At 36.2% G+C, this 10411-nt stretch overlaps 1 protein-coding gene across 1 annotated transcript in view; it reads right to left on the minus strand.

Annotated features, from left to right (window-relative positions):
- The window catches only part of HECW1 (HECT, C2 and WW domain containing E3 ubiquitin protein ligase 1), a gene marked incomplete at its 5' end in the record, with an annotated part of 182968 nt that overhangs the window by 44182 nt on the left and 128375 nt on the right, over positions 1 to 10411 (minus strand). Inside the window, 4 exons of the mRNA XM_029283792.1 lie at positions 737 to 846; positions 2553 to 2636; positions 5342 to 5438; positions 7486 to 7591. Of these exons, the coding sequence (XP_029139625.1) occupies positions 737 to 846; positions 2553 to 2636; positions 5342 to 5438; positions 7486 to 7591 (397 nt within the window). The remainder of the gene's footprint in view (positions 1 to 736; positions 847 to 2552; positions 2637 to 5341; positions 5439 to 7485; positions 7592 to 10411) is intronic.

Consider the following 10411-nt stretch of genomic DNA (forward strand, 5'->3'; position numbering starts at 1 on the left):
ACATGGATCAAGAAAGGAAACAATACTGAAGCCATTTTTCGAGATCATGTGGAATTCAGTCTTGCATCTTCTGGAAAATATTTCTCTATATGTAAAAAACAGTGCCTTGATTGCATTTCTTTAAATATAAGATCTAAATTTACATTTTTCAGCTACACCAGCAAACATATATACAACTCTATTGTGTGGTGACAAGATTTTGTTATGCATTTTTTTGTAATGAAATTATTTTCTTAGCATGCCCAAACAAGTCCTCCATTACAAGGAAAGTTTCAGCTACTAGGATTCTAGCTATAGGTATTCATTTGCTTTGAAGCTAACACCACAAAAGTAGCAAATTCATTCTTTCTTGCAAATTAACAGCGTATAGCGGGAGGGAAGAAACTGAGAGCTGTCAACCAACTTTCTTTTTCGGCAGAGCATTTCTCAGATGAGATATAAAGTAAAATATGTGTTTATAATGGGTACAAAAAATAATAGGAAAAATTTGTTTTAGACAAGGTCTTGTAGGTTGCTATTGATCTGCTTTGAAAAACAGAGAAAAGTTGTTCAGCCTTATACAAAGAGAATATTGGAAAAATATCTTTTGTCATATTTTTCTATGGAGAGGGGGGATGGGCAAGAGGGAGATCTAAAAAACAAAGCAGGATACTTGTATGTTCTTTGGCTGCTGTATTTTTTGGAGGGGATAATAGGAAACAAATCTAGCCACAGATATCACTCTCAAGAGCTTTACCTGGAGAATTCTGAGGTGATGAACAGGGTGAACAACGGGGGGAAAAGCTGTAGCCAGGATGGAAGGCTGATTGAAGAGGAATGTAGGACATAATGTCTTCTTCAAAAAGACTAAAAGAGAGAGAAATATGAGAACTTTATTATGTGCAAAAATGTCCAGAAATCTGAATCTCAGGGACAATGTGTTTTACAGAATGTCAGCCTTAGATGACAATCTCTTAAGAGGGTTTAAAGTTCCTCCAGCCAAAGCAAGTACAAAAAAATATTTAATGAGACAGAGCAAACTTATTTTATCTCCTCAGTCAGTTCCACAGTTAGTGTTCATAAGTAATATAAGAGAAACTTGGTTTCCAATTGCTTCTTACAGATTCCAAATCTGAGAATAAAAATTGAACTAGAAAGGGTTGGACTAGAAGATTTCCAAAGTCCCATCAAGCTGGGTTATTCTATTCTGTTCTGTTCTGAACAAAAGAAACCTTTCTAAATTTAGAAAACATTCTTTAAAGAAAGCTAATACTGCATATGAAATACAAACATATTTTCACCAATGTCAAAGGACGTTAATAATTTGTTCTAGTTCTAGGATTGCTGATACTTTTCTAATAACATTCTCAGCCTTAATAACCAAAATTATGTAGAATTTTCTTTTTTTGACTATGAGTTTTGTTGATATAAGTATAAAGTAGCTACTGTTGGAAGGAAGGATTTAGATATAGAAAGAAATCATTAATTATTAAGTATATTGATTTCCAGATTCCAGGGGGGAAATAGCCAGTTCTAGTGTCCATAAATTTAGGCTGTGTCACAACTGTGAACTAGAGGGAAGATTCTGTCGTTCAGCTCCCTGTCGTTCAACTCATCAGCCAATCAGAAAACATCCATTTCCATGACTTGCTCATGAGGAATGAGAGTCTGGAGGGCAAATGGGTTGATTAAATTATGGAGGAAGAAAAAGGTCTCCATCTGCCCCTCTCTCCCACAGTAACTGGGGACAAAATAAGCAGTGAAGATTACCAGATATAAGTAATTTTAAAAGGAACTTTTGATTTATCGGCCTGTGAAGTGCTGGAACAAGATGTTATTACTGATGTTGAACAAATTATCTGGAGACAACTGATATGGATTTACTGCATTTACCATTTTAACCATTCAGTCCTGTCCGACTCCTAGCAGCTTTATAGGCAATATTTTCCATGCTACCCTGCCAAGCACAGCATGTTCAGTTGTTCAATGTTCATTTTTGTATCAGTTTTGATGTTTTCAAGCCAGCAAGTTCCTTGTTTGCCTCTTCTTCTTGTTCCCCTAACAGGGGATGATTATTTTTGGTATTGATTACTATTTTTATATTTTACAAAAGTTTAATTGTTAAGAGAGAAATGAAGGGAACAAGGTTTAAATAAAAAAGAGCTATATTTTTTATCTTACTCGGTATTTTTAATTTTTGTTTTACTGGATCATTACTGCTTAATAAGGTGTATTTTGTTGTATTTTAAGAGACAGTAATGAGTTGTTACTAGAGCCACCTTTGGGCTTTTTGCCCAAAGAGAAATGTAATTTTGATTTTGGAATTTGATCATTGGAATTAATGGGATTATGGAAGTAATATAGACTATTGCGAATTTTAGAATAAGAGTTGGAGGTACCTTTTATCTATATCTGTACCAAAGAAAGAAGCCATTTTTTCTTTCTTTTTTCTTTTTGCACTTTTATCTTGCTTTTTGTCTGATTCTTTTTTCTTACTTTTTTCTTGCATCTTAACTTTTTATTCCTTTTTGAACTTTAATAAAATTGTACTAGAAATAATTATTGTATATTACCTCAGAAGTATTACTAAATCTGCATCACAAGACAATTTTTCAAGTCCATGTGTACCCTCTGTTCGAATATAATGAATCTTCTCCCTAGAGAATTAACACATATCTGAACTGAAATTCTATTAAAGAAAACATTCCTTTTATTCTACACTGATCCTATTCCTCTTCAAAAAACTAATAAAAAAATGCAGAAACATAAGTTGGTTTCTCTTATAAGCTTGTCAATATTTGTGTCCAAATCAACTTACAATGCAGGTAACTTCTGGTGAAAAATTGCTTGACATTAACATTGTTCAAAAATAAAAAAAAAATACAGGTTATGTGCAGTCCAGATTGTCTTGAGAAAAGGAAAAGTTATAAAGAAAGCAGAATGAACAGTCATTTGGCAAACAAAACTGTAACGGAAGAATTGATTAAAAAGGGCTTAAAGCATTATTTGAAATATTATTACTGGAATTAGTTTAAAACAAAAGAGAACAAAATAAATAACTGGTCAGTCATCATCAGAATTATCACCTAATGGAAAAGTGTATTTTAGAAACAATTAACTTATTAATGTGACTCATCTAAATGTTATAAATGTTTTTTTTCCTGGAGCCAAACTGAACCCTTTGGAATTAAATATCTTTTTGTCTAGACCCATAAATTAAATCAGACTAGTCAGCGATCTCAACATGTATAAACAAACAAACCAGCAAGGAGGAAAAAGAAAGCAAGAAAAAGAAAGCAAACATGGTTGAAATTTGCCAGCCTCACTATGGCTTCATTAATGGGGAAGCCAGCAGGAAGTCAAAAATGGAGATCACATGACCTCAGGGTCAAATGACCATGCAGCAGTTGCCTAATGATATGCATGTTGGAACTGCTGAAACCACTGTCATAAATCAGAGCTGGATGTGATGTCTTGTTTTATGATGCTTTATGCATCTCTTAGCAAATGAGTACTCAGTCACAATTACCATCATTAACCAAGGACTATATGTATATTAATATCCAACATACAATGGAGCTAATAAAATCACCTGATATACTGAGCTGTACCTATCAAGCCTAACTATGAAATTAATCATTCTTTTAATCTTGCTACCTTTTTTAGTTTGCAACAATGGTGTTATGGTGGGTTTATATATATGGGCATTACATGTTGCCAAAATACGTCCTTCTGGATGGCATTTTAACTTGGTATTTACAAATTATCATTGTGATGCAAACATCATTGAACTAAGAGTGAATGGGAGGCCATACAAATTTTCTTAAACAAACAAATAAATAAATAAATTAACAAGCCATATTTAGGGATGTGGAGTATTTCAAATCCAAAGCTGAAAATGTACTTCAAAGAGAGCATAGATCTGCATATCACACTATTGGTGCTTCTTTGAGGAATCAGAATCTTTTCTTGAGGTATCTCAATAGCTGCTCAATCCCAGGAAAATACATGTTTGGATTAAGAAGGAATTTGTAGCATGCAACAAGGCATTTCAGGCTGGATGTAAGCATACCATCAACATCTATTGATATAATCCTTGAAGAGACAGACCCTTTTCAAGAAGGTACCAACAGATGTAGCAAGCACACCGATGTCTATTTCAAAGCATCTTTTCAGCTTCCAATTCAAAGCACTGAACATTCCAAAATATATTTCTGCACCATGGCCAAGAAATTCCTTAATCTAGTTATAACTGATTTTTATACTGCTGATATAAGCACTTTATTATATATATCTACAGTATAAAGTAAAACCACATTACTGTATACTTTTCAGTCCCTAATATTCTGTTGTTCAGTTGCTGTGTCTGACTTTTCACAACCCCATGGACTATAGCATGCCAGGTCCCCCTGTCCGCCATTGAAGGAGTTTTCCCAAATTCATGTTCATTGCATTGATGATACCACCTAACCATCTAATCCTCTGCTGTTCCTTTTATTGTACTACTATTTTAAGGGCGTAAAGTATTAGTATTACTAATCAATAGTCTTCTTACCGTGGATGTTTTACAACTAGTCCTCAACTTACAACCACAACTGGGACTGGAATTTCCATTGTTAGTCTGTGCAGTCATAAAACCAGTCATCGCATAATCAGACCTGATTTTACTACAATTTTTACCATGGTCATTAAGAGAATCACTGCATTCATTAAATTAATTACAGGTAGGCCTCAATTTACAACATTTGTTTAATGTTGTAAACAAAGTTACAATGGCACTTTAAAAAGTGAGTTATGACCATTTTTACACTGATGACCATTGTAGCATCTTCATGGTCACGTGATCAAAATTCAGATGCTTGCCAACTGGTTCATATTTATGACAGTTGCAGTTTCCTGGGAGAATGTAATCACATTTTATGACCTCCTGACAAGCAAAGCCAATGGGCAAGCCAGATTCACTTAACAACCACGTTACTAATTTAACAACAGCACTGATTCACTTAATAACTATGGTAAGAAAGATTGTAAAACGGGACAAAACTCACTTAACGAATGTTTCACTTAGCAACATAAATTTTGGACTCAATTGTGGTTGTATGCAGATTAAATTTCTGGTCCCGGTGACCAACACAGATTGGATCTTGAACTCTAGCTATAAATTAGGCAGACAATAACTTTGATCTTCTAATTGAAAATGAAAGCAAATTAATCTGGAATCTTATGAGCACAAAGCACACGTTACCTATCTACCTAGCTTATTGTCTATAGTAACTAGCAAACTCCATGCTGCTCACACTTCGGGGCTTCCCTATCTTACCTTCACCAGAATATTCAGTAATTTAGCTATAGATTGTTGTACCTGAGTGTATGGTTTCTAGCCAAACTTGGCTGACGCTCCTGCAGCATTTCAAAAATATTAGGCTGGCGTAGAAATGCGACTATTTTGTCATTGTATGCTGAAAAAGTACAAAAACATCTCAGTTTGAAATCATTCTTCTGTTTTATTGTTTTTATCTTAAATTTTGTTTTAAAAATATTTAACTATAAAGAACCCTGGGTTTTCTGAAAAGTAATATATTGAATAAGTAAATGAGCAAAAAGCAAATAAATTTAACAAGTAAAAATAACATGGAAGTTTAGGGCTTTGTAAAGCATTTGTTTTGAGTACAAAAAGTATCTATCTCTGAATCTTCAAAAGTGCTTGCATCTTTTCCAAGTGATGCTCCAAAAGCTGCTCAGTTCTTTCCATATGCAAATACTTTAGTGATTTGAAAAAAAATGGCACTTCATTTATGCTGTCATGAATTGCATAGCATCTTGTTGAAATATTTTGCACAGCCAAATGTCTATGGAGATTTTCAATCATCCAGGTCATATTGTGCAAAGATGCTTTTTCCAAATGTTTCGCTTCTCATCCAAGAATTAAAATGACCTGAATAAGCTTCTTGGATGAGTCCAGTCCAGTTGTCTTTTTGTATAAGTATTTTTGGTACTTTGCACAGTCATATAACAGATATGCTGCTGACCAGAATTCATAGCATAACGATGGGGGATATACTGTTACTCAGTATTTTTGGACAGAATTGTTCATGCTACCCATTTCATCCTGGTTGCCTACTTATACTAGTTGAACAGCAGAAAAGAGAATGTCTGACCTTCATCTAGCCTATGGATGTTCTATCAAGGTCTCTCCCTTCCTACAACATCCTTTCTTTCCCCTGTTCCTGGAGATGTAATAGACTTCTCAGAGCCAGAGAAAGAGAATTGTCATTTATAAAATATTACAGGGACAGAATTTGTGCACATTCCTCCACTAAAATTGATATGAACATGCCCACTGCTTCCAGACAAGTCTTCTCACCCAAATTGTTTCAAAGAGGAAATTTCTTAACTGGGGTGAGCAAAAGGATCAAAGAATCATTGCCTGAATTGGTTTACTGATTACTTGATAACTGAAATGCACACATCCAATATCTAAGATTCTGAAACCTAATCCCTTTTTTCCTTTCCATAAATATGGTTAATAAGACCCTGGAAGGATCCAGATTCCAGAATTTGCAAGGGAAATTGGATATGTGTACCTTAGCATTCCATTGTCAGTTTGCTTTTCCAGGCAGGGACTGATTTTTCTTGCTGCTTGTTTCTCTAATATAGGAACAATATGCTGATGTTCCAGGCCTTTAGTATTTTGCATCATTCTGTTTTCCAGACTTTGAGAAGTCTATTATAAAAGCCACATTGGAAGTACTATAGGTGCTTCAGCTATTCCACATCTTTTCTGAAATATTTTGGCTTATATTATGCAAAGATAGCCAAGTAGGAATACAATAGGTTTGTGTTCTACTAAGAAAAGAATTAGACTTGCTTTTGGGCTTATTCTTTAGTTCATCCATAATCTGCTGTTCTGAAAAAAACAAACAAAAAACCTCTTTAAATTCCACAAGATGTGCCTAAGGAAGCCCATCCCAGCCTATCTGAAGTAGCAACTTATTTAACACTTTTTTCTTGCCTTGTCATATGCTGTTTTTATATATGCTATATTTATAGATGTGCTGCTTATGCTTTTATGGATTTAATAGTCTTTATTTCCATACGTTATGAGCTGTGTTGCAAACTAAAAACCAGAAAAGTTGCTTATTCATAATGGCATTAATACATTAATGCAATATATTTAGACTGATTTACCAATAGCTAAATTAGATATTCAACAGCACTGCTAAGCCTGGTAATTATGTTATTTCTAAAGTGTTACAACCAAGAAGATGGGAAGGTACAATTTCCAATGAAGCAGCAGTTTTACTGCTTATTAATGAACTCTTTCTTTGCTGTAGTTCTGTCCCCAGATGGGATTGATAAACCTGTTGCAATCACTCATTCTTCCATTAAATGAAGCCACATTTCTTAAATGAAAAAATAACAGCAGAAATTACAGTGAGCCTTTTATTTTGGCTAAAAAAATTAGTAAATATTATCTGAACTCACTTGAAAAGCAGTGATACATACCAAGAGGCAAGGATTCATGATGGTGCTGATTTCGAATTGCTGCTACTAGGCTGTTGGCTGGTCTGGTCAACAAAGAAACCCCTCTGTTTCGAGAGACTTCTGATGCCTGAAATAAAGAAGACCTATAACTATATTGTGAGTATTGAAAGAAAAAAGTTGGATTGATTTTTTTAAAAAAATATATGTATTTATAAAAAAGCCATAGTTACTTGCCAAGACAGAATATGCCAACTAGAAAAGTGTTGAAAAATGAAATTAGTATTTTGTTGTTTGACTGCACAAGAAAAGCAATGTTTTATATCTGGGCAACAAAAACCAAAGGTACAAGTACAGATTAGGCAAAACCTGGCTCAAAAACAGTAACTGTGACAGGGGCCTTGGAGTCCTAGTGGACAATCACAGCAGCCCAAAAAGCTAATACAATCCTTGGTTGTATAAACAGAGGCATAGAATCAAAATCACATGAAGTATTAGTACCACTTTATAAAACCGTGGTAAAGCCACATCTGGAATACTGCATTCAGTTTTGGTCACCACATTACAAAAAGATACTGAGACTTTGGAAAAAGTGCAAAGAAGAGCAAATAAGATAATTAAAGGTTGGGAGATTAAAACATATGAAGAACGGTTGCAGGATTTGGGACTGGCCAATCTAGAGAAAAGAAGGACTAGGGCGGACATGATAGCAGTATTCCAGTATTTGAGAGGTTGCCACAAGGAGGAGGGGGTTACTTTATTTTCCAAAGCAGCAAAAGGCAGGACAAGAAACAACAGATGGAAACTAATCAAGGAGAGAAGCAACCTAGAATTAAGGAGAAACTTCCTAACAGTGAGGACAATCTACCAGCAGAACAGCTTGCCTTCAGACATTGTGGGTGCTTCATCACTCAAGGTTTTTAAGAAGAGACTGGACAGCCACTTGTCTGAAATGATATAATGCAGGGGTGTCAAACTGCCGGCCCACGGGCCAGTTGCATCATATAGAGGCTGCGCGCACCCCAGCTCTGGCAATGCAAAAAAAGTCACGATACGTCACAACATGTCACGTGATGTGGCGAGTTTGACACCCGTGATATAGGGACTCCTGCTTGAGCAGGGGCTGAACTAGAAGACCTCCAAGGTTCCTTCCAGCTCTACTCTGATTGATTGAATATTAAAAATTATCTCACTTTAGGCTACAATTTTTTAATTTTTCCTGATTTTACTGATTCAGGAAATGTCATGAAAAAAATGTTCCAGTGGAATTAGCATGAAGGCATAAAAGTTACCATTTCTCCTCTCTGTCTCTAATGGTCATGAATGCATTCAAAGAATCTTCTTAAAGAATAATATTCTTAACCATATTGAATAGAATGATTCGTTAGGGGTAGTAGGGTAGAAAGTGCAATTATTCTTATGATTGGTTAGGGGTAGTAGGGTAGAAAGTGCAATTATTCTTATGAAAGAATGAAATATACATAAATAAATAAATTCTTGACCATCTCTCTTAATGGTCTGCAAATTTTAAGACACAATCGTAGTCACTACTTGTATAGTATTTTGATCATTTATTTACTTATTTATTTATTATCCATCACATTGGACTATCATTGGAAAAAGGAGCTTGTTTAAAAATGAGTAAATCCAAGATTATTGATGTGCCAATGCCATTTAAATATCCAGCCAAATTCTAACTATTTTAAATTGGCTTTAATTTTAAAAAGAAAAGCAACAACAGTTAAACTTGATCTGTAACTCACCTTCGGGGGGAAAAACCCCAGAAGTGGCACACAGGTAAATGAGCAATCAGCCAATATACCAATACATGTGTCAAATAAGAATTGGATTAACATTAATGAAAAGCTTTAATTCAATATTGCTTAATAATTGAAACATAAGCCTGATGTGAACATTATGCTAACAAATTGAAATAGTCTGCTTTTCATTTCCTCTCTTCATTATGTTACAATTACTGTTATATGGATCATTGAGGAGTTATTCTGCTCTGTTTGGACAGAATTCTAAAATGGATCAGAATAAAATAGAAACAACAATAAAACAATTGTGAAAATTTTGTAGTCAGATTTCTGAATAATGTTGATTCTGAATAACAAAATAAGAAAGCTAAAGCTTAAGCTACCAAATAACATTTTTTTTCTTTTTCCAAATTCAACAGAACCACTTTGAATCAGTAAATTTGAAAAAAGAGCAATTATGGGGAGGTTACCTTTCATTTTAAAAAATGCATTGGAGGTTAATTATTTATCTATTTCAACAGATCAGACTTCATATCGGACTTATCCTACCATAGGTAAATTGGTGAAGAAGCTTAAAGGCTAAGCATAGGATTCACGTGTAGGAGAACCCTGTTTAATCCCTGCCCTATCCAGCTATGACTGAAAAACTTCTTAAAGCTCAGGCAGCAACTACTGGTTACTATAGTCGGTAACAAGCTAGGCAAATGTATGGTCTAGCTCAGTGGTGGCGAACCTATGGCATGCGTGCCAGAGGCGGCACTCAGAGCCCTCTCTGTGGGCACACATGTGCACCGGAGATGGCGAGGGACTGGCCCCTGCCACCCTGGCCCCACCCACCCAGTCTGCCATGTCCACCGCGGCTGTAGAACATGGCGGACCTACCGGGGTTAGTCCCTTGAGGAGACGGAGGAGACGGAGCCCACGGCAGAAAACAGGGGGCCTCCTGAGAGCCGGCGACTCGGGGCTGGGATGCTGAGAGTGCGGGGCTTCGCTGGCGGCCGGTGCTGGGGGTGCCGAGAGCGCTGAGCCCGTCGGCAGCCCGCTGGCGGCCGGGCGGAGAAGACCGGGTGGAGGATGCGGCCCGGCGGCCTAGATGCGGCCTGGCGGCCTGGTGGCCTGGCGGCTCGGCAGTGAACCCAGCCCGAGGGCGACCGGTGGGGGTTTGGGCGCCTTGGAGCGGCTCGGAACCT

The sequence above is a fragment of the Protobothrops mucrosquamatus genome, unplaced genomic scaffold, assembly GCF_001527695.2.
Source record: "Protobothrops mucrosquamatus isolate PMUCROS unplaced genomic scaffold, P.Mucros_1.0 scaffold232, whole genome shotgun sequence".
NCBI classification, from domain to species: Eukaryota; Metazoa; Chordata; class Lepidosauria; order Squamata; family Viperidae; genus Protobothrops; species Protobothrops mucrosquamatus.